Genomic DNA, 24,951 nt, shown 5'->3' with positions numbered 1-24,951 from the left:
GAGCAGAGAAATTGAGATGACTGATGTCGTGCTGACAGTTCTCAATGAAAAGATCAAGAGCAGGTAAGAATCCAGAGGGAGGGGTCCAGGTGGAGGGAGAATATTGGAGGCGGGTAAAAGGATCCGTTGAACGGCGAGAGGACTCCTGCCCAAAGAAGTGAGCACGGAGATGAAGGCGACGGAAGAACAGTTCAGCATCATGCCAAGCCCGAAATTCATTGAGATGAGGGTGTAAGGGTATGAAACTGAGTCCTTAAATCTGTGCCCTTTTGTTCTTGATCCTTCCACCAATGGAAAGTTTTTCCCTATCTGCTCTATTCAGACCTTTCATGATTTTGATTTGCCTCTGTCAAAACTCCTCTCAATCTTCTCTTTTCCAGGGAAAACAGTCTCAACTTCTCCAATCTATCTTCATAACTGAAGTTCCTCACTGGAACCATTCTTGTGCATCTTTTCTACACTCTCTCTAATGCCTTCACATCTTTCCTAAAGTGTGGTGCCCAGAACTGGACGCAATACTCCAGATGAGACCAGTGTTCCATATAAGTTCAGCATAATTTCCTTGCTTTTGTACTCAATGCCCCTATTAATAAAGCCTAGGTTGCTGTATGCTTTTATTACTCACCCTCTCAACTTGTCCCGCCACCTTCAGTGATTTATGCACCTATATATCCAGGTCCCTACGCTCCAGCACCCCCTTTAGAATTGTATCCTTTATTTTGTATTGTCTCTCTACATTCTTCCTACCAAAATGAATCACTTCACACTTCTTTGCATTAAATTTCATCTGCCACTTGTTTTCCCATTCCACTAACCCACCTATGTTCTTTGGAAGTTCTGCCCTACCCTCACGGTTCACAATATTTCAAGTTTTGTATCATCTGCAAATTTTGGAATTGTGCCCTGTACACCAAGGTCTAGGTCATTAATATATATCAAGAACAGCAGGGGTCCTAAGACCAACCACTATAAACCTTCTTCTAGTCTGAGAAAGATCCATTAACCACAACTCTCCATTTCCTGTCACTCAGCCAATTTCATATCCATATTGCTGCTGTCCCTTTTATTCCATGAGCTCTAACTTTGTTCACAAGTCTGTTGTGCAACACTTTATCAAATGCCTTTTGGAAGTCTATGTATGTCACATCAACATCAACCTTCTCAGTTGCCTCATCAAAAAACTCAAGCAAGTTAGTTAAACATGATTTGCCCTTAACAAATCCACGCTGGCTTTCCTTAATTAACATGCATTTGCCTAAGTGACCAAAAATTTTGTCCCAAAGTATTGTTTCTAGAAGCTTCCCCACCACCAAAGTTAAACTGACTGGCTTGTAGTATCGAGTTTATCTTTACACCCTTTTTGAACAAGGGTGTAACATTTGCAATTCTCAGTCATCTGGTGCCACCCAAGATTGAGGAAGATTAGAAAATTATGACCAGTGCCTCCAAAATTTCCACACTCAGTACCACACTCCATGCATTCACATATATGTTAAATGATCAGTTTCATTATTTTAATGTTGTTCAATCTCCCTTCTGATCTTCAAGTTCTTTCTCTGCCAACTTTGAATGAATTACAGGCTGGGGAGATCTTGTGGTTTGCATGGCCAAATTGATGATATCATTTAACTTAGGCTTTATTCTTTCCTCCTTTACTCTGAACCCACCTAATAATTTACTATTTCCTACTCTAGTGCTATCTGTCTTTCCCAGTATTGTGTACTTTGGAATGCCTCTCTTGATAGTACCTCCTGGTTCCCACATCCCTGCCAAGTTAGTTTAAATCCTACCCAATAGCACTAGCAAATGGCCCCGCAAGGAAACTGGTCCCGGCTCTGTTTAGATGCAACCCGTCCAGCCTGTACTGTCCATTTCCCTATCTAGAATATGCACTGAAGCAACACCCCAAAGCTTCTTCAACAGCACCTTTCAAACCCATGGCTTCTATCAACTAGAAGCACAAGTGTGGCAGGCGCATACGAATACCACAACCTGAAGGTCCCCCTCCAAAGTCACACTCATCCTGATTTGGAAATGTATTGCAGATCCTTCAACATTGCTGGCTCAAAATCCTGGAACTTCCTACCTAAGAGCACTATGGGAGCACCTTCGCCACACAGGCTGCAGCTGTTCAGGAGGAACGCTCACCACCAACTTCTCAAAGGCAATAAATGCTGGCATTGACAGTAATGTCCAGATCCTGTGAATAAATAATTAAAATAAGGACAGTGTCCATTTAAAAAGTGTTATATCCTCAATTTGTCCATGCAGATCACTTGATCTCCCCAGCTTGTGATTCATTCAACGCTGGCAGAGAAAGAACTTGAAGATCAGAAGGGAGATTGAACAACATTCAAATAATGAAATTGATCATTTCACATTCCTTGTTTGTCTAATCACTACAAAGATATAGCTTGCACCAAAGGTTAACAACAAAGTGGAAAAATCATTATTTAAATTTTGGAGCAGATATGTTTGTCTTAAGTATTCAGATCATGTGGTCTGTTTGGTTGTTGCAAAATATGCCAGCTGTAAAACACTATTTAATTCTTCCTCTTTACCAATGAAAATCTCAATAAGAAAAGCTTTTCATACATTTTCTTTTGGAGGAAAGGATAACAATGCCACATAACACAAGTAAATGGAATTTATTTAAAGATGTCACAACTGTATATTATCAGTAACATATTGTAGGTTTAAATTTTAACAGCTTTCAGAACGACCAGCATCAGCAGACAAGTATTTTAAAAGTTCAACATATACAAAGAATAATGTGACATTTTAACAATTGCTTCACTTCAAAAATTTTAGGTTAAGAGCTGCTGTAGCATTTTACATAATTTCATTCTGTAGTGCAAGATATTTTTCATGTTTATTCAAAGAATGCTATTAAATACAGTGTTTATCCTGCATTTATTTCCATGTCTTTTCAGATTACTTAGTTTTACTTACAGCTGCAACAACATCATTTAAGCAACAATGAACAACCATTTAAAGAACGACAGATACTAAAACAGGCATTAGGAATGAAGGACTAATCTGTGAAATACAGATATATTATTTCAGATTATTAGTTTGCTAAAGAATGATTGTTTGCATTAGGTCAACAGGATTTTCATTTTAAGAATGTTTAGTCCTTAAGGAAATGTAACAAACAATCAACAAAACAAATAAACACTCTTAGTAACTGACTTCTAAACAATTTGACATTCTGGGTTAATAGATGATATTGTGTACTTTTTTTTTAGAAAAACACAAAAATGAAAAAAGTAATGAAAAATAGTAATTAAGAATAAATTGCTGTTTTAAGTAAATCAAAGGGACAAAATTGAAACTTTACATAATGTAGAAATCACTTCTGAATATTTTACTGAGCCATATTCCTTCTATAATAATAAAAATGAAATTACATTACAAAATTATTAAACCTTTAAAAACACCAAAATGTAAACAAAAATTAATAAAATATGTAACATATTAATAACCAAGAAAAGTCACTTTCTATCATTTCCTTGGTACAAGTTGGCACACAACAGGATTATACAATAGCATCTTTTAATTCTAGCCAATAATTGCTTTTGATGATGGGCTTTGATATGTTAAAGTGCTACACAAACATAATAATTGTGGAAATGAGTGCAAACAGACTTCATGTATATGAATGTTTTAAGCCACATGCTCTGAATCTGGGTACTCTGGAACAGCAAGTGGACTGTTATGATGCAACCTCACTTACAGAGATGATAGATTCTTCTTCCTCTTTTAATATTGAAGTCCTGGTTTTTAACCGACTGAATAACCATGCCAGAATAGCCAGAACAATTTGGACAATGATTCGTAAAAGCACAAATGCAAAAGGAACAATAATTTGCATCAAATGGAAAATTTCAGTACTAAACTTACTTAAAACATATGTAAGACAGAATGTAACAAAGGCCACAGAAGGGTAAAGTGAGAGCTTGGCAAACATAAATGCATGTTCTTTGCCCCCATAACGAATATGGTGATGTAAGGTTTCCTTTTCATTGTAAAGTGCTGCAGCCCATATTGCAAACTGAAAGAGACTTGCAAGAAAAATTATAACACAACTGATTTGAATGGCCTCCAGTTCATTGCGGGTGTTGGCGGCAAATTCGTGGGTAAGCCGAAAGGCCAGTGGAAGTCCACCAATGAAAGCCAGTGAGAATGTGTTCAGGAGTCCCATCAGTCTTGTTGACTTAGTGATGTATAGAAACAGTGAATGGTGAACAAACCAGAGAAGGCCAACAGTCACAAATGAACCAAAATAAGCCAAAAATTCTGGACCGTACTCACTAAGTGCTTCGATGAGTTTACCATTAAACTTCTCTGCAACCTCTTTACTTTCAGGAACATTATCCTCACTGTAACAAGAATATGCCAAAAACATTATAAGAACATAACTAAAGATATTAATTCACTTCATGGCTAATATTATGCAACAATAGGCATTTATAGCTTGAATTTACCATAAAAAACATACAAACGTACAAATTAGGAGCAGGAATAGGCCACTTAGCCCTTTGAGCCTGCTTAGCCATTAATAGCTGATCTGATTGTAACTGCAACTCCACATTCCCGCATGTCTCACAAATAAACATAACTAAGGTAAATAGATACTTAGTCAGGGAGAGAGAGATTAGGAACATTGACAGGAGGCTTAGGGAACAAAATAAGTTTTGAAATGTTTTTTAAAGCTGGAGTGAGAGATAAAATGGTAGTTCGATTTAGAGGGTGAGCTTGAGAGAGAAAGCTGAAGCAGCTTCTACCACCAGTGGAGGAGGGGAAAAACAAAGAAGGCTGGAATTAGTGCAACAAGAGTATTTGGGGAAGGATGTAGGGATGAAGGAGGGTGCAGAGAGCATGGAGGAATTTGTAGGTGGGGAGGATTTTAAATTTAATGAATTTGAGGATTAGGAAGCAAATGTAGATCTCCATAAAGGGAAGCGATGAGTGAGAAGCAATGCATGACATAACATGTATAGTCGAATTTTGGACAAGTTGGGAGTGTACAGAATGTAAATCACATGGGTATACAAGACAATGGCCAGAACTTTCCAACCTCCTGTCATGGGGCACGGGGGGGGGTGGGGGGACAACAATATGGCGAGAAGGTCAAAAATCGGTTTCACTCCGGCGTTAAAGCACAGCGGGATCATCCGACGGTGTCCTCCATGGTAGAATGCAAATCCCATTGGAGGCCGGCGCAAACCCGATTTGCATCCCACTAATGGGATGCGATGTAAGGCACAACAGGAATCGTCCTCCCACGGTAGATTTACTGTTACACCAGCGGGAAAACACGCCAGCCCAGAACACATCTGGACAACGGTTGAGTCTTACCATTAGGGCCTTGCTCAGATAGCAGATATCCGAGAAGCCCTACAGTTACTGGACCCTGGAGAAACACGTGCATCGCATCTGCGTGGATTCTCATGGTCATGACTCCACCGTGAAGCAGCTCACAAAAGGTGGGTGGTCTCCGTTGATGTCTCGGATCTGCTTCGGAGCATCGTGGTCTTGGTCATGGGCTGCTACGGATGATCGGCGATGGGAGAAAGGAGAGTCCAGCTATGAGCGGGAAAGGAGTGAGATTGGGAGAAGGGGAACGAAGGTGTTGGGGGTGGTGAGGTTGGGAGGGGGTAGGTGGGAGTATGGTGAACGTAGGGTGTAACGGGGGAAAATGCGGCAAGGGAAGGAATTTGGGGGTGGGGGTGAAGGAGTTCCACATTTTCCCAAATTTGTACCCTTGCCCCCACTCCTTAGTTTAAAACCCTCTCTACTTCCCTAGTTATACGGCTTGCAAGAACACCGGTCCCAGCATGGATCAGCTGTAGACCGTCCAAAAGGTACAGATCCCACTTTCCCCAGTATTGGTGCCAGTGCCCCACGAACCGGAACCCACTTCTCCCACACCAGGCTTTGAGCCACCCATTCATCTCCCTAATCTGATTTGTCCTATGCCAATTTGCATGTGGCTCAGGTAATAATCCAGAGATTATGAGCTTTGAGATTCTGCTTCTTAATTTGGTGCCAAGCTCCTCATACTGACAATGTAGAATTTGCTCCTTTGTTCTGCCCATGTCATTGGTACCAACATGACCACGACATGACCATCTTCAAGCAGATGTTCCGAACCCTGGCACTGGGCAGGCAACACAGCCGTCTGGATTCATGCTCTTTGCTGCAGAGAATGGTGTCAATCCCTTTGACTATACTGTCCCCTACTACCACTACATTCCAAGTAACCACCCCTGCTTGAATGGCTTCCTGTACCACAGTGCCATGGCCAGTTAGTTCATCCACCCTGAAGCCCCTGCTCTCATTCAAGCAAGCTGATAAAACCTCAGACCTGTTGGACAATTGCAAGGGCTGAGACTCCTGCCCTCTGGGTCCTCTTACCTGCCTCACTTGCAGTCACACCCTCCTGTCCCTGACTACTGACCAAATCAGAAGACTCCATTCTAAGGGGTGTGACTGCCTCCTGGAATAAAGTGTCCAGGTAACTTTCCCCCTCCTGCAGTGTCTGCAGCTCAGCCTCCAGCTCAATAACTCGGAGCCAAAAGTTCCTGCAGCCGCAAACACTTACTGCAGATGTGTTTGCCCTGGATCACACCAATATCCAGAAGCTCCCACATCCTGCAATCACAGCACATCAGCTCCCTGTCATCTCCAATATGTGTTAATTAATTAATTGTTAATTAATTAATAACTAATAAAGCTTACCAGTTACGGGTTTACCTGTTCCTTCTGCTGATGTGTTTGCCCAATGGAGGAGTGAACTAAGGGTGGGCATGATAGGAAGGAATGGTGAGTATGAGAGGGGGCAGAGGAAACCAGAAGGGTAGGAGGGTGACAGTGCATCGGTAGAGGTAGAAGGGACGGTAAGGGTGGTTGCTGGAGACTCAGAGGTAGATATGGACCCTGGGGGTGGGAAGGAGGGGGGCAGGGAGGTTAATGTGGATGGGGGTGAGATTCTTAGGAAGGTAGGGAATGTGCAAGTTCAACTGGACATCCTGGGAAGGCATGGATTCAGGTTCGTAGGTGACGGTAGGGAGGTGGAAGATAATGTCGGGGGGGTCAACTGTGATGGGGGAAAGAACATGGGTGATTGGGGGAGGGGAGCTGATCAAAAACTTGACCACGACCATCATTGTCAAAATCAAAAGTGAGCGGAGGCTTGTGTTGGATGGGCTTGGCACAGTGAGATGAGTGAAATGAGTATGACGGATGAAGGCTCCGGGTGCCTGGGAGAGTGCTTGCATGAGGCTCCGAAAGGCATGCGCACACGCACACACACACTTCTCCCTTCAGAATCACTTGTGGTCCGGCTGCGTGCAGCTGAACTGCTAGTGCGGGGGATGCAGTTGGAGAACTTGCGAAGCCTGTCAATGAAGTTTAAAGACATTATTCAGTGAAAGTGAATATATTTTCAGATTATGAAGTGGCAAAATGTGTTCACCTGCGTAACCACTTGTGGTCAGAATTTCTTAACTTTTCTAGGCCTACCACTTCTTCTAGGTGCTGCCCTGACATCCGCAGCAGGGGTGGAGACAGCCTGTGCAATGGTAGGCTATGTTGTCTCTGATGACTTCGGCGTGCATCCTCTGGAGGACCGAGGCCTTGGGGGCCCTGGCTTGCTTTGGATGTCCTCCTTTGGGCCAGCTACTCCCTCTGCAGTGACAGAGGATGAGGTTGAGGTCAAAGGCAAAAGGGACTCAGAGGGAACAGACAGCCTCGGAGATTGCTGAGTGGATGGCCCAGGGTTGTCCAGCTGCTGCTCCTCCTCCCTTCGGGTGCCCGAGGGCCCCCAGCCTACTTCATTGGGGGGGGAAGAAGCACCTAGAGGGACATCGAGGTGCCCTGTTTCCCTCTCGCGTTGCCACCGCAGGAACTCACCCATGGCTATTATGATGGAGTGCAAGTCTGTGCGCATCTCCGCATTCTGCTGGACCAGGGTCTCCATGGAGTCTGCCATCCTTCCCATGGAGACCTCCATACATGCAAATGTAGGCGCCACTTCATCAGAGAGCAGGCAGAAGGACTCCTCCGACTCGGGTGCCACTCTGTTGAGGGCTTCCAACAGCCCTGCACCTTGTTCCCCTGCCTTCTGCTGACTCTACATGACGAGTTGGAAGGCAAAATCCAGAGGCTCGTTATCTGACTCAGACCTCATAGATGTCTCTTCCCCAGCAGTCCTCAGAGCGCCGAGGAGCTCGGCTGAACATTCCTCCTGCTGCGGACATGTGTCCGTACGGTGACCACCAGATTGTGAACCCAGGTCCCGCCGAGGTGTGTGTCTCTGCGTTGCTGGAGGGTGTGGGTAAGCACTGTATCGGGTCTTTCAGGCTCCTTATTTCCAGCTCTTCAATGGAACAGGTGTCCTCTTGGCTGGAGGTGAGGACCTGGATGGAGCCGAGGGACTGGATGGCTGAGGGTGTTGGTCACTTGGCAGTGCTCCCTGTGAATCAAAGTTGAGATAATTATTGCATCTCAGCAAAGTCAAAAGCAGGAGAGAGAGCACTCAGTTGCATTGAGAGGGGGATGATGTGGTGCAGGATCCTCACATGGGTTTTTGCCACCAACCTCACTGTCACCGCAAGCATGGTCCACATCCTCACCAGTCAGTGCAATGGCACGCTCCTTAAAGTGAGTCAGGGGCCTAATGTGGGCCACTCCAACCCCAGTCTGGGATCTTGCCCTGCTGTTGTGAGCCAGCTTCTCCTACATGAAAACAGACAAAGAGAGTGTGAGAGCAGGACGCATGGCACTGTGTGGAATGTTTGTATGGTGAGTGGAGCCATGGACGGGATGAGGACATGAGCTCAAGGGCGTATGTATCTGATGGAGATGTGAGGGTGTGTGTGAGGTTTAGTGGTATTGTCCCTTGAGGTGTGAGATCCCTGGGGATGTGAGATGGGCTTGGGAGAGTGCGAGTTGAAAATGATAAGGTACTTGACTTACCTTGGCAGAATGGATGAGAGCATTCATACTCTCTCTGCACTGGATGGCTGACCTCCTCTTTGCTTCGGTGGCGCTGAACGCTGCCGCCACCACCTCCCAAGCCGAAATGGTGATTCTGGTGGCCCACCTGCGGTCAGCGTGGGCGTAGAGGACATCGCGGCAGCCTTTCACAATGTCCAGCAGGCGCCTCAGAGAGGCGTCACTAAATTTAAGGGTTGCGTCTTCTTTGCTTTCAGAGCCATCTGTCACCTAGAGCAGGACTGGTCTGTAGATATGAAGTAGGCATGCTCTCTGTTAGCTTTAAATATGGTGCCATGAGCAAGGAAGCACCGAGTTCATGGTGGTGCGGGCAAATCTGAGCCCGCCCACCAGCGATCCAAGGTGTTTTCCGTGAATGCATTATTAATGAGGCGATATGCACCGGTAATGGGACGATCTGGTGCGAAAACCCGCCAGGCTAGCGGGTAAAACGACTTTTCTCCAGACCTGCTACTGTATTTGTGCAAATCTGGGACGATTCCGCCCAATGTATTTTTTTTAAAGAGTTGTCCTACTGCATAATTTAATCGCTATATTTTAGCTACTTATTACAATCAAAAAGATAGTGTAAGGGGACATATGCAACGTCAATTGTGGAATACTGAATGCATTCCAAGAGCAACTTACGACTACCATCGTAACAATTATAATTGTCTTTGTACAATAAGCTCGTGTTATGGGTCCTTTCTATCGCAATTATAGTTTTTTTTTCCAGAACCAAGATGCATATATTGTCATTATAAAAATCATTAGCATGTCAAATAGTGCTGTTTAGAAGTAAAACTTCCAACATGCACTCATATTAAAGCAACATTTGTTGTTCTTATGAAAACGTTTTCGTCTGTTTACAAACGCAACATAAATACGTTGAAAATGATCAGTCTATGATTGGCGTGCAATGTCGTTGTGATGAAATTGATTGATAGCACTTCTCCCTCTCTAAAGAGAGTTAGCCAGATATTTTCTCATAAAGATAGTGACCTATTAATGGAAAGCTTATTTTTCTCAAGAGTTATAATTGTTGAGAAATGCTCCTCCTGACCCCAAATTTAAATAGTTTATATTACTGGACTAATAATCCAAAGGATTGGAATAATAATTCATAGAACATGAGTTCAAATCCAACCATGACTCTTTAAGAGTCTGAATTCAGTTAAAAAAAATCTGGAATGAAGAGCAGCTATCAGTAAAGGTGACAATTAAGTTGTTGTAAAAAGCCTCTGGCTTCTCAATGGCAGCTAAGAACAGGGCAATAAATGCTAGCCTTGCTAGAGATGCCCATATATCAAGAATGAGAAAAAAAAACTGATTATGGTTTTCAATTTCAGCATTCAAATTATTTTTCAAATCACGCTTCCCATCTCTTCTGCAGGTTACTCATCACCACAGATTCCTTGTCTATCCATTGACAGGGGCTAAAGAGATGAAAAAAACTTCACTGCTTTCTAAAACTTTATTAATCAGTTTACAGTGATGAGCTTCATTAAAAGATGCCCTTCATTATGAAGTACCACAGGCAAAATTAGTTGGCGCTCATGTCAGCAGTTCTGTGCCATGATATAGGCTTGCTCAAGTAACTTCAAGCATCTCTTCGGAAAACATAGGACACAAAATTGAGTAGTACAGTGCCACGGAGGCCAATGATAGGTTTCCTGAAAGAGTCCAGCAGGTTTGTGCTCCACAGCGCCATTGCTACTCCACAGGCCAGATGCCAGCAATCCTAGCAATTTGCTGGTAGACTGCTGAGGGCACCTGGGTAACCCGTTGGACACTGAAATCCAAACTCATGACGGCAGCAGTTTAAGCTTGCCAGCAGCTATGGATCTCGTGACCTGCATCTGAGCTTTCACTACGGCAGTGAGACATTGGGAGGGCACCCTCTGTGCTGCAGTGGAAGTTGAGACAATAGCCAACAAACACTCCATCATGGGTTAATTTGGCAGTGTTGCGATGGAGTTGTCCATCACTTTCATGATGGAAAGGAGGGACTCCAAGCTCTGCATGATGCCCGCTGCTAGGTTGGAGCCAGACTCTACCATGTTCCCAGCCAATGATTGGAGGCTGACTGGCAGACCTGCCAATGCACGAAACATCTGGGTATACATCATCATCAACATTTTCCTATGGTCTACTCCAATAAGGGCCTCATCTCAGTGCCCCACAGCGGAACTCATTTGCAACCTTGTCCTCCAGGGAACGAGCACATGGCCTGGCAACAGCCTATTCTTGCTCATGTCTCACCACATGCTGATCCCAATTCTACATTCACGTTCATGCAGCAACACTATCTAAGCTAGTGGCTGCGAGTGTAAGGTCCTCTTCACTCTTGTGGGCTTGCTTTTCCTCTACCTCATGGTCTTTAGAGGCTGTGCAAACATCAGTTCTTGACTATCTGAATGTTCAAATGCATAAGGGGATGGCTGGGAGTCAGGAAAGTGGAGGGTGGGGTAAAAAGCAGCAGTTCCACGGTCGAACCATCTGCAATTTCCATTTCATGGCACCTTTCAAGATGAGAATACAGAGTGAATGGAGAACATGCATATGGCAGCAACTCAGTATCGTCCTCAATGACCAAGTGCCACTGACTTTGTGGCATCGGTCCCGATGAGTTGTTTGACCATCTCCTCGAAGGCGCTGAGGGAATGCAGGTGTCCTGGTCCTCCGGCTTTCCTGACTGTTGTGTGACACCTTCTCCTGCCAGGAAGTGAACAGAATGTCAGTGACAGTGTGTCACTATGCTCGGGCAATGTTCCTGCTATAGTTGAATAACTGTAGGTTTGAGGAGGCATGGAAATGTGTGTGCATGGCTGGCACAACTGGAAGCTATGTGTGAGTTTGGTGTAGAGTAAGGATTTTAAGGGTGTGTCCTGAGTGCTAGGGTATGCTGCTGGATGAGTGATGGAGATGTAGTACATTGAGCAGTGCGAGAAGTGGGTGGTGTGGTGTGTCTAAGAAGTGAAGTGTAGATTCATTCATTCACAGTGACCACTCAAGTGAGGCCATTATACTTTCTTCTGCATTGTAGCCATGTCCTCAGGGCTACTCTGGACATTTTAACTGTCCTTGCCAACTGTTCCCATTTTCCCCCAAGGCTCTGCCTCAAAGGCTTCTTGCCCCCCACTGCTCCCCCCTGAGGAAATATGGTGTCACTCCTGCCCTCCACTTATCTTACCAGTACTTCCCATGTGACATCACTAAAGCAGGAAACCTGTTTCCTCACACGGTGTGACATCTCCCTTGGCCCCGATTGTTCCAAAGTGATTATTTAGCAGCGTTCAGTTCATTACTGCAGTTTCCCTTTAATAGGGACTCTGCCTTTAAGAAGGAAAAGATGTCTGGAGCACTTGGTTTGCTCACGCTACTCAGCTCCCTGCAGTGGGCTGGGACTGCTGGAAGCTCTACAGAGGGTAGTGCAGTATGGGCTCTGCTCAGAGCCATGCTACATTCATGCAAATGAGGTGGGTGCACCAATTTTATGTGCTGCCTTCCTCATTTGGAAGCAGCATGGATAGCTGCAAATCATGACTCCCTTGGCCAAAAACCGATACACACCAATTTCTAGTTCAATACGCTTACATCAACTATAATAAAGGAAACCTCCTGCAATGTCACAGGTGCCTCGTGATTAATCATGGATATAGGTTTGCATCTTCTGCGTCTATCCAATACAGCTTACCAGTTATTTATGTAGTCACCCGTGTGCTCCTTCAGACACAGAACACAAAAACACTAGAAGATCACCAGCGAAGCATACAACGTTTCTGCATATCTGAATAAAATTTAGTATAGAAAAATTTCAAGGATAAGAAAAGGATAATAAGCCGAAAAATCTTATTCCTCTTCCACTGGTGCTTCTGGCTCCTTTTTGAACTTACCAAAATTTTTTTTGCCTGCACCATCCAGCATGGTACAGTATTACAAACATTTTATACTCCAAGTAATTACGTTTTTCTAATATCCATTTTAAATGTACTATTCATTAAATTAATGTTTTTTAGTTCTGCTGTTCTGGTTTCCTTTAAAGTAATAATTTGCATTACTTCCTGTCAACACCATTTAATATTTTAACATTTTTTATTCACTTCCTTCTTTCTAGAGTTTAGAACTTTGTTTGCCCCATTATTTTGCTCCATTAAATGTGGGATCAGACTTTCTAGCAGTCTATCGATCTTCCATTATGCAGAAAGGAAAGCATGGGTTGTCCAAAAATTGTTTAAACAAAGTGGCCTGAGATGTCCCTTTATCCTTGGCTGGAAGGACCCTGTGGTGTGCTTTGTCAATAGTTGACTGTCCCATCTTCAAAGCCAGGTTCGTAACACAGCCTTCCTGGTCGGCTGAGCTTCCTCAACCCTACTACTCCCCTGGATAGACTGGCTGCCTGGGGGAGTAACCCTTACCAGTCATGCATGTCACATGTCTTCTATGCTCTTTCGTAACTTTCCCCTATGTTATAATCTTGAGGAAGACTGTTAACTTTTGGAAAGAAATTTGAACTCTCAATTATTAACTGATATAGATTAGGCTGCAAGCTTTCACATTTCAAACAAAACTTGCACTATACAAGAATTATATAAAGCAAGTACTACTAATTTAACACTATATTTTGCAAAACCCTTATTAGTTAAACCTGAAAATCTTAACAGACCACTTGTCCTGTTTTTAATTCTACCCAAGAGTTCCCCTATAGTTTTCAGGATCTTGAGGGTTCTTTCAGTTCCCCTGGGGCCAAACCAAGGTGTGCCACAACTCTCAGGAATTTACTTTTATTCTCCTCAATGTTCCTGCTATTGTCCAAGGTATGAGATTTCTTGGGGCCCGTCCACTAGCATTCATCCAGGTGACCCCCCAAGTCTCTTTAAGCACCTCATGATTATGAACACCCCATCTTAAGCATGGAATTCACTGCCTTCTTGCTTAGTGGTCTCCAGCTCCTGGAAAATGTTTCTCTCTGTCTGTTTCCAAGCTATTCCAGCTCCAGATAGAAGCTGCTTGTGTTTGAGAGAAAACGCAACACAAAAGGGTACCTCCCGTGCAACCTGTCACCATGGCAATGTGGCGTCCCTGGGATGTCCCAGATAGAGATTCAAAGCAATCATCCATACGTTCCAAAACTGTCCTGTGATCTGAAAACTATATGGATACTTTAAGAACTTCCTTTGTTTACCCGTTGCTTCCAGACCTTTCTTTGATCTGGGAAACAAATGAATAATTTAAGCCCTTTGTGAAGACAACTGTAGATATCGAGTCTCTACCAAGATTCAGAAAGGGGCCACCTACTGTTTCTTGTTTTCACACCTCTAACTCTATCCTCTTTAAATAAGTATGAACTATCTTTTGAATGGTAATTATCTTAGGGGTGTTTACCAGTGTTTCAAACCCAGGTTTTTTTCCACATATCTTAAAGTTAAAAATTCAATTTCCCCAAAACTAGAAGTTATATTTCCACAGTATATGAATCATGAAATTAAATATTTTCACAACATCTAGCGTTATCATAAACATACTGCCGATGATCTGTGGCCTGTCATGATGTGGCCAAAATATCCCTCTACTCTTGACTTACGTGAAGACAGTTTAAGTTTAAAAACCCACCACTTAAGTTGACTCCAGATATACAAATAAGTAAAATAGTGACTTCAAATCTGACTGAATAGATTAGAATGTTGCATGAGTAAAATATTAAAGATGCTAATGGACAAAAAACTGTATCCTTCTTGTCTGTTCCAACTAAGCCAACTTTGATGAGGTTAGGAATCCACGGTTCAGCGCTAACTATGGGTGAATAGTCCATTAGTGGCTTCTACCAATACACCTCACGCTACTTGTATCAATTTTGAAAAGAATAAAGTTAGCTAACAGAGTAAAACATGGTAAGGAGTTGAAAAGCTTAATTACGAAACTGATATAGATAAAAACTTACCATATATCTAAAATAAGAAGCGTTGCTACAATAGCAAATACCCCATCACTAAAAGCTTCCACACGCTCTTTGCTCAGTGGCTCATTTGGGTGAAATGTGTAAAATGGCACTCTCTGAAGTTCTTTTGGACCTTGCATGAAACAGAAAATATGTGAATAAAGTTTTTTTTCTCTTCCCCACTCGAATACATTTCCATTTAAAGCAGAGATACCACAGAATTGTCATTAAAACAGATGTAAAATTTGTACTCCTTTAGTATTTGTATGAATTATCCCTACTGTCATTTCCCACCATGGCTCCTCATTCCTCAAGAGAAAATGGGAGCTGGGGCAGGGAATGACATCTGGCTGAAATTGTCCTTCTTAAGAATTTAAATTCCTGATTGGGACAGAAAGTGGCTTTGCACAATGACTCTCATTTCACATACTCACCCTTTATTTTGTCTGTACACCACTGTGTACACTGAGTAATGTATGGGAGAAAGATGACAAGTGCAAGCACTGCATATGCCTGTGAAAAAGAAAGTTGCCAATCATGAAAAGCAATTTAAGATCATACCATGATATAGCATAAAGTATGATGCTGTTGCTAATCTTATTTACATGAAAATACAAAATAGCCAGCAGAAAAGGAGACCATTACGTCCATTGTACCTATTTGATACTACCTTTGATTCATATATTATGTAATAAAACACAGTCTGTAACTGTACTTTTGTATAAAGAAACAGGAAAAAATGTATTAGGGTGAGCCTGCTACTTGAATGCATATTGAATAACGTAGTCATATTAGCACCAATTCTGAACTTCTAGCAGACAGTACAGGGCAGGAAATTATGACTTCACATCTCATGATTATAGCTTCATTAGAGATTTCCTGCCATACACTCACCCCCTGAGTGCTGCACTCCACTCAATTCTATTATTTAAAGCACTGCATCAGTTCAACACAAAGCATAATACATAACTGCAAGTGAATGCAAAAATATTCAGTGCATACACTAACTAGTACAGGTATTGCTAAGAGCGAAGCCTTAAACTATAAAGCCCACGAACTTCATGAATATCACTAGGAGATAATGGGGACTTCGAGCCTTTTTACCCTTCCAAGAACATAACATTGAATCACTTGTAAGTTATTTCATGGATCTATATCTGAACCATCAACATCCACATTTTAAAAATTGTCCAGAGGTCACCTGGAATTTCACATGGTGTGAGAGCTACAGAAAAGTAAATAAACATACTTTTGTGGCCTCTTAGTGGCTGGAGGTTATTTATAAAGCATGGAAGCAGGAGAACATCAACTTGCATCTAGTACAACCAACAACATCTGACAATATGTTTTACGCAGCCATACATAGCATGATGTTTCCTGAATTGGGCTTCATAGGGATAATCATCTGGCCACTGGTTGAGATGTACATCTGCTTCAGGTTTCCTTTTGATTCATTAGGTTGCATAAAAATACAATGCAACCGGACCCAACAATAACAAAAACAGATATCACACAAACTTGACCCCAATAGATATAAAAAGCTTTCACAAATTTCACAACAGGACACTGTGGAAATGTAATTGGCACGTTATGCCAAAATACCATATTTTAGTCAAAATTTTCTGCCAATCTCATTACATATGTTGGAATGTAAAAATGAGTGCAAAGAATCAGGGTCCAAGAAGGGCATGAAACTCATTCCATATATTCTTTCTATAAGGATGAACAATCATGCTTGAAGGCACATTACCACGTTCAAGAAAATGCGATCATGGAAGTTTTACAATCTTTAATGTGACTTTGCTATGGTGTCAGAATACACAGAAAATATAGTGTAGGTCAAAGCGAAGAGAAATATATTGTATAGAAAACAAACTCTGAAAACTGTAAAATACCAGAAATATAACTTTGGGTCTTGTGACTAAAACTTTGGGCTTAAAGATTCGCCCATTTTGAAACAGTGTAATTGCTGGTCTTTTTGTGGGGCGGAACCATGTTAATGAGCAAAGGGTGGAGATTTTGAAGAACTAGCACAATAGGTCAAGGACATTTTGGCAGTGTGAAAACAAGTGTTTGTCATTTACATCCAAATTTTCTCTACCTTCTGCATTGAAAATCTTCACTATGCCAATTAGGCATTTGTTTGGGTGCAAATTTACAGGGAATTTCAGTCCATTATAGTAAGCTACCAACAGAAAAGACAGATTTTTTATAGCCTAATGTAGAGTCCAGTAATCGTTATTCCACTAATTATGGTTAACAATGGAGTGAATTTTTGCATACAAGTAGTAATTTGTCAGATAATTACACTTTCTGAGAGAACTCCCTATGAAGGGGAAGTCATACACAAAGACAAGAGACAGGTCCAGCATATTTTTGAGGGATTCACAGCATTTGGATAAGTAATAAGACTATGTAACCTATTTATCATGACAACATTGCAGTCATCTGTGGAATATACACATTTGGTTCAGCAGGTCACTAGGTATGCTACAAGAGACGAGCTTCTCAATGAAACCCGAACATTGCATTCTATTAAAGGTTCTTAAAACTTTTGAGGGCTGATGTTTCAACTCATGCTAAAATTATTCAATTTCTAATGGGGTGCATCACAAGTTGATCAATTTTCTTTAAAATCAAATTTGTGACACGACAGTGTCCCACCTTACAGACACTCTGATGTTGCAAAATCTTTTTGTTCACTTTGCTTTCTATTATTTTGTCATGATTTGCAGTACAATCCGGTCTATAGCATTCAAAGTCTAATTTTGATTATTTTTTCAGTCAGCATAATTGTTACAGCTTTCTACTCACATGGGACAATAACAAACAAAAACAAAAATCGCTGGAAAAACTCAGCAGGTCTGACAGCATCTGTACGGACTCGAAACCTTAACTCTGTCTTTCTCTCCACAGATGCTGTCAGATCTGCTGAATTTTTCCAGCAATTTTTGTTTTTGTTTCAGATTTCCAGCATCCGCAGCATTTTGCTTTTATCTTAGCAGTTGGTAGTTAGAATTAAAATACATGAGGCAACTTAGCAGTTGGGTCCTCAGATTGAATATAAGTATTTTTACCACCAAAACCAGATGCTTTTATGAGATTATGCTTCTATGTGGCTGATCTTAATTTAACAAATTTGAGTTGCTACACATTCACGAATCTTTTAGCTGCAAACCTTTGATTTCAGATAACATTTTTCAAATATGGTTCCTGAAGGTGCCATGCATGTACAAACAAATCTACTGAGCCCTTTGAAACTAAACACAGGGAAAATAAACTTACCGCTGGGCAATAGATGAAAGACAAGATCCCTGCTAAAAGGAAGAGAGCTGGAGCTCGTAAAATCATCTTTAAAATTTGGTACTTATAAGAAATTTGATCTTCTGACGCACATAGATGGGCATTCAATAAGTAAGGTCGGTGGAATCCATAAATCACAATTACAGCCTGTTATAAAATTAAAAGGAAGAGAAGTTAGCTGTATGAAGTTTCTTCTCTAACAGAGTTACTCTGTTATCATTTGTGTATGCTAGTTATATGACATCCAAAAGTACACACTTTCCTCCATTCTCAATTTCTTAATGTCTCACGTAGGCCTACATTTCCATGGATGGCAGCAGCACAAGTTAGTGAGCCTAGACAACTGGATACAGCCAGGCCTCCTACCCCTGGGGAGAATAGTTTAACTTGAGCCTGTCTTTCCCAATGTCCACAGAAGCATATTTTACAGTGCCAGTCAATGAACAGAGATTAGGAAACAAGAATGGTAGTTGATTTATTTTCTCCCTTCCTCAACATCGAGGGTAACTGTACACCCATTGGTACTGCAGTTAAAAATCAAGCAGTTCAGCACAAATTCTGGATCAAAATTCAGAATTTTTTTATTCTGTGTGGTTCAGTACATTACAACGTGGTGCATTTACCATTGAGCCATCAAGGATGCCAACGTTCTAAGAATAAATATAATTACCCTCTTGAACAAGGCAAACAAAACATAATTTTGAAATCAATATTACTGTCATAAGATACTGTTTAAACAAAAACTGCAGACAATAAAACATAGCAAAATTGTAAAACTAGGTGGCGCACTGAGTCAACACACAGGTTCTACCAGATCCTCTCGTCTTCAGACCTCATTACAGCCTTAGCCCAAACATGGACAGAAGAGTTGCATTCCAGAGGCAAGGTGAGAATGACTGCCCTTGATATGAAGGCAGCATTTGAACAAATGTGGCATAAAAGAGTGCTAGAAAAATTGAAGTTACTGGGAATTAGGAGAAAATTCTCCACTCGTTGTAGTTATGCCTAGTATGAAAGAGGATGGCTGTTGGAAGCCATTCATCTTGGGCTCAGGACATTGCTGCAGGGGTTCTACAGGGCAATGTCCTAGCCCAACCATCTTCAGCTGCTTCATCAATAATGATTTCGGTGTTCAGTTCTATTCGCAACTCTTTTAGATACTGAAGCAGTCTGTCCCTGCATGCAGCAAGACCTGGGCAACACAGGCTTGGACTGATAAGTGGCAAGCTACACTTGCGTCATGTAAGTGCCGGGCAAAGAGCATCTCTAACAAGAGGGAATTTAACCATCTCCCCTTGCTGTTCAGGGTATTATTATCACTGAATCCCACATTAATATCATCCTGGGGCTTATCATTGACCAGAAACTGGGCCAGCCATATAAATATCATGACCACCTGAACAGGTTAGAGGCTGGGAATTCTGCAGCAAGTAACTCATCTCCTGACTCCCCAAAACCTGCCCACCATCTACAAAGCACAAGTCAGGAGTGTGATGGAATGCCCTCTACTTGCCTGGATGAGTGCAGCTCTAACACTATCTAAGATGAAGTGGGCTATTTACAAGATGCACTGCAGCAACTTGCCAAGGATTCTTTGACAGCATTTTCTAAACCTGTGACCTCTACCACCTAGAAGGACAAGGGCACATGGGAACACCTCTACCTGCAAGTTTCCCAACAAGTCATGCACCATCCTGACTTGGAACTATATCACTGTTCCTTCACCATTACTGAGTCAAAACCCTGGAACTCCCTCCTTAACAGCAAAGTGGGTGTAATGGCTCTGATATTATACTCATTTATTTCTACTTTGCTATCAATTGATCCATCTTGTTCCAAATGCTGTGTACATTCAGATACAGCCTTCAATTCTGTGTTTTTACCATTTTTCCCTACTCTGACCTTACTTTCTGGTGCACTCTTATGCTTGTACACTCTGATCCTCCTGTCACACTCTGGTTATCATTATCCACATTGCTAACCTGCACCATTGACCTGTCCTTTCTCTTTAAATTTCTAAATATCCCCTCATGTGAACCCCTATCCCTCCCCTTATTTGGTTTAAAGCCCTCTCTTCAGTCCTAGTTATATAATTCACCAGTACACTTGTCACAGTGTGGTTCAGATGAAGACCGTCCCAATGGTACAGTTCCCTTTTTCCCCCTAGTACAGGTGCCAGTGTCTTATGAATTGAAATCTGTTTCTCCCACACTAATCTTTGAGCCACGCAGTCAACTCTGAATGTGTGGTATAAACTTATCACTGAGAAAAAGGATGGAATTTTAACTCTCAAAAACTGGTGGGCTTTGGCCAGGGTTGATGTAAAAAACATCTTAAACCCGAACCTCACTGTGGTTAACAAAGAAAGTTAAGGACAGTATCAAATTGAAAGAAAAGATGTACGTGCTAAAAAGGTTAATGATAGGCCAGGAGATTGGGAAAATGTTGGAAACCAGCAAAGATTGACTAAAAAACAATGAGAAATTGGAGTATGAAAAAACTAGAAAGAAATATAAAAACAGACAGTAAAAGCTTCTACAAGCATATGAAAAGGAAAAGAGTAGCAATAGTGAGTGTTGCTGCCTTAGAGGGAGAGACTGGGGAAATATTAATGGGAAATAAGGAAATGGCAGAGACTTTGAACAAATATTTTGCATCTGCCTTCACAGCAAGAGACACTAAAAGCATCCCAAGAATAGTAGAAAATCAGGGGCAAAAGGGAGAGAGGAACTTATAACAATCAGGATCACTAGTGAAAAAGTACTGGGAAAACTAATGGGAAAAAAAGGTTGACAAATCCCCTGGACCTAATGGCCTGCAACCTGGGGTCTGAAAGGAAGTGAGCTGTAGAGATAGTGGAGGCATTGGTTGTAATCTTCCAAAATTCCCTAGATTCTAGAAAAGGTCCCAGGGATTGGAAAGAAACAAATGTAACACTGCCATTCGAGAAAGGAGGGGGACAGAAAGCAAGAAATTATAGACCAGCTAATCTAACATTTCTCATTGCGAAAAAGCTAGAATCTATTATTAAGAACATGATAGCAGGACATTTGCTAGAGTTTTTTGAAGAGGTAACAGAGAGGGTTGATGAGGGCAATGCTGTTGATATGGTGTACCTGGATTTCCAAAAGGCATTTTATACAGTGCCACACAACAGGCTTCTGAACAAAGTTATATATAGCTCATGGAATAAAAGGGACAGGAGCAGCATGGATACAAAATTGGCTGAGTGACAGGAAACAGGGTAGTGTTTAATGGATGTTTTTTTGGACTAGAGGAAGGTGTGTAGTCCAGTTCTTCAGGGGTCAGTGTTGGGAGCCTTGCTTTTCACAATAACACAATAAATAGGAGCAGGAGTGGACTATATGGCCCATCGAACATGCTCAGCTATTCAATACGATCATGGCTGATTTTGGGCTTCAACTCCATTTTCCTGCCTGCTCCCCATATCCATTAATTCCCTGAGACCCCAAAAATCTGTCTATCCCAACCTTAAATGAATTTAATAGAGCATCCACAATTCTCTGTGGTAGAGAATTCCAAAGATTCACAACTTTTTAAATCGGAGTAATTTCTCCTCACCTCAGTCCTAAATGATCATTTCCTTACCGAGACTGTGCCCCCATGTTTTAGACTCCCTGACCAGCAGAAATAATCTCTGTGTCTACCCTATCAATCCCCTTCAGAATTTTGTAGGTTTCAATGAGGTCGTTTCTCATTCTTCTAAACTCCTTACACACCTAAATGGGCTCCATACTGTGCTCAAATTCATCTTTCAAATGGAACAGTCAAATGAGTTCCCTTCCTTTGACATGCTAGTTGAGAAATCTGCCAGGGAGTTCTCTACTCCCATCTATTGCAAGCCTACCTTCACTGCTCAATATATGGGTTGGGATTCCTACAATTCCACAAGCTATAAGATTGGCCTTATGGGCAACTTCATATATAGGGCCCAAGCCATTTGCTCACCATGTAAGTTTGATGCTGAAGTAGGGTGCATCAAAACCATCCTGCGAGATAATGGCTACTCTGATCAGATCATTGCTCACTCTATATCACTCAAACTCATGATTGGGCCCAAGGCCACCACTTTCAGTCCCAAAAATTGCCCAGTGCACTTCAGATTACCCTGGAAGGGTAAGATATCTCAAGAATTTGAGCAACTGGTGAAACTAGCCATTTTATGCTGCTACTATGCAGTAGGAAAACGCGTGGGCCAGGATTTTCCCGTCGGTGATTTAGGAGTGGGGCCCGCTCGCCGACGGGAAAATGATGCGCGATGACGTCGGGAGGAACCCCCGACGTCATCCTGGTCCCTTTAAATTTTCAGGAAGGCGGGCGGACAGCGAAATCAGCTGTCTGCCCGCTGACCTGTCAATGGTCAATTAAGACCATTGACAGGCTAATTAAGATTGTTAAAGACCCTGCCCGTCCAACCTTAAGGCTGGTGGGCAGGCCAGGAGCCCCAGCGGGCTCCTGATAATACATGAAACCTCATCCACTGGCAGGATGATATTTCATGTCCGTTTTTAAAAAGTTTCATAAAGTTAATGTGTTTCTTATTAACATGTCCCATCTCATGTGACATTGTCACATGAGGGGAACATGTTAATAATTTTAATATTTTTCTATCTTTGGTGTTTTTTTACCTGTCAGTAATCTCCCTGAGACAACAGTTGGTCTCAGGGAGCAGTGCGCTCTTTCGAGTGCACTTTGACAGATGGGGAATCCCTCCCGCCCCCGCACAGGAAGCGCATAGCGCTTCCCGCTGGGCGGGCCTCAATTAGCCCGCCCACTCAAAATGGCGGCAGGCCCCTTTTCGGTGGCGAGGGTCGGCTGTCCGCCTGCCGCCGAGCCGGTGGGGCCCGCACACCCACCAATGGCAAAATTCTGCCCGTGATGTTCGCCACTAGCAGGATTCTGCCATCAAGCCAAAAAGACTTTCTGCCTATTACACAAATGGGTAATGTAAGAACTGCAGTGCCGGAGTGATGCTAGGTATGTAGGCCGTGCGTCAGAAGGACTGGCAGATCATATCAAACAGTACATCCCTTCGGCTGTTCACAACAGGCAAGGTACTGACTGTACCCAGCCAACCCGTGCTTGCAAAATGCAAAACATACTGTCCAATATTAGATGTTATTCCGTGATTAGCAAATGTTGCACAAACAATCCTGAGTGTGCTAGAATTACATTGACAACCAATTTAAGATAATCAGTCAGACTCGTAGTGTGGCTCACTTACACAGCTAGAAGCTACAAATATTAATACATAGGGCTTTGTCCTTTGCAGACAGAAAGAACAGATACACACATTGCGCCCTTTTCAACTAAACAAAATAGGCGACAGCCATTCTCTAGCTCATTCCCCATGGCAAGGTCTCTACCAATCAGAGTCCACTTGCTAACCAATTGGCACTCTCTTCTCATGCAATACAAATTGTTGTTCCCTTTATATTTGATATTCTTGTGAATTGTCCTGATGAATGCAAGATGAAAAGCTTCAACAACATGTGTCTTTTTTTCAGCAATACACAAATTCTATATTACCAAATGACAATTCTGTGATTCCGTGATTTAGGAAATCATAATAAAATCAGGTACAGTCATCATGATTTTGTAAAAGGGAAATCATGTTTGACAAATTTATTAAAGTTCTTTAAGGATGTAGCAAGGAGGGTGGATTCAAGGGAACCTGTAGATGTAGTATATTTAGATTTTCAGAAGGCATTCGACGAGGTACCATATAAAAGGTTACTGCAGAAGGTATGAGCTCGTGGTGTTGGGGGTAACATATTAGAATGGACAGGGGATTGACTAACAGGAAAGAGAGTCAGGGTAAATGGGTCATTTTCAGGTTGACAAACTGTAGTTAGTGATGTGCTGTAGGGATCAGTGCTGGGGCCTCAACTATTTATCATCTATATTAATGAATTAGATGAAGGGACAAACTGTATTGTAGCCAAATTTGCTGATGATACAGAGATAGGTAGGAAAGCAGTTGTGAGGTGGATACAAACAATCTGCAATGGGATTATGGATAGGTTAAGCGAGTGGACAAAAATTTGGCAGATGGGGTATAATGTGGGAAAATGTGCGGTTGTCCACTTTGGCAGGAGGACTAGAACAGCAGAATATTATTTAAATGGAGAAAGACTGCAGAATGCTGTGGTACAGAGGAATTTTGGTGTCATTGTACTTGAATCACAAAAAGTTAGCATATAGGTACAGCAAGGAATTAGAAAGACAGATGGCCTTTATTATAAACAGGATGGAGTATAAATGTAGAGAGGTCTTGCTACAACTGTACAGGACATTGGTGAGACCACACCTGGAATAGTGTGCACAGTTTTGGTCTCCTTACTTAAGGATATACTTGCGTTGGAAGCACTTAAGAGAAGATATACTAGGCTGACTCCAGGAATGAAAGGGTTGTCTTATGAGGCCAGGTTGAGCCTATGTTCTTGTGCTTAGAAAATGAAAAGTGATCTTATTGAAATATAAAAGATTCTGAGTTGGCTTGACAGGGTGGATGCTGGAAGGATATTTCCTTTTGTGGGGGAATCGAGAACTAGCGGGCAGAGTTTATAAATAAAAGGTCTCCTATCTAAGACGGAGATGAGAAATTTCTTCTCTCAGAGGGTCGTTAGTCTTTGAAATTCTCTACCCAGAAAGCAGTGGAGGCTGGGCCATTAAAATGTTCAAAACTG

At 42.1% G+C, this 24,951-nt stretch overlaps 1 protein-coding gene across 1 annotated transcript in view; it reads right to left on the bottom strand.

Annotated features, from left to right (window-relative positions):
• Positions 1-2,629: 2,629 nt before the first annotated feature.
• Positions 2,630-24,951, bottom strand: part of tmem175 (transmembrane protein 175) — a 46,616-nt gene continuing 24,294 nt past the window's right edge. Inside the window, exons 7-10 of the mRNA XM_078543878.1 lie at positions 18,224-18,388; positions 15,373-15,451; positions 14,942-15,071; positions 2,630-4,382 (exon numbers count right to left, since the gene is read on the bottom strand). Coding sequence (XP_078400004.1) covers positions 3,716-4,382; positions 14,942-15,071; positions 15,373-15,451; positions 18,224-18,388 — 1,041 coding nt within the window. The 3' untranslated portion in view covers positions 2,630-3,715. The remainder of the gene's footprint in view (positions 4,383-14,941; positions 15,072-15,372; positions 15,452-18,223; positions 18,389-24,951) is intronic.

The sequence above is a fragment of the Cetorhinus maximus genome, chromosome 1 (assembly GCF_964194155.1).
Source record: "Cetorhinus maximus chromosome 1, sCetMax3.hap1.1, whole genome shotgun sequence".
NCBI classification, from domain to species: Eukaryota; Metazoa; Chordata; class Chondrichthyes; order Lamniformes; family Cetorhinidae; genus Cetorhinus; species Cetorhinus maximus.
The sequence above is the reverse complement of the archived record's forward strand: the minus strand, read 5'-3'. Positions and strand labels throughout refer to the sequence as shown.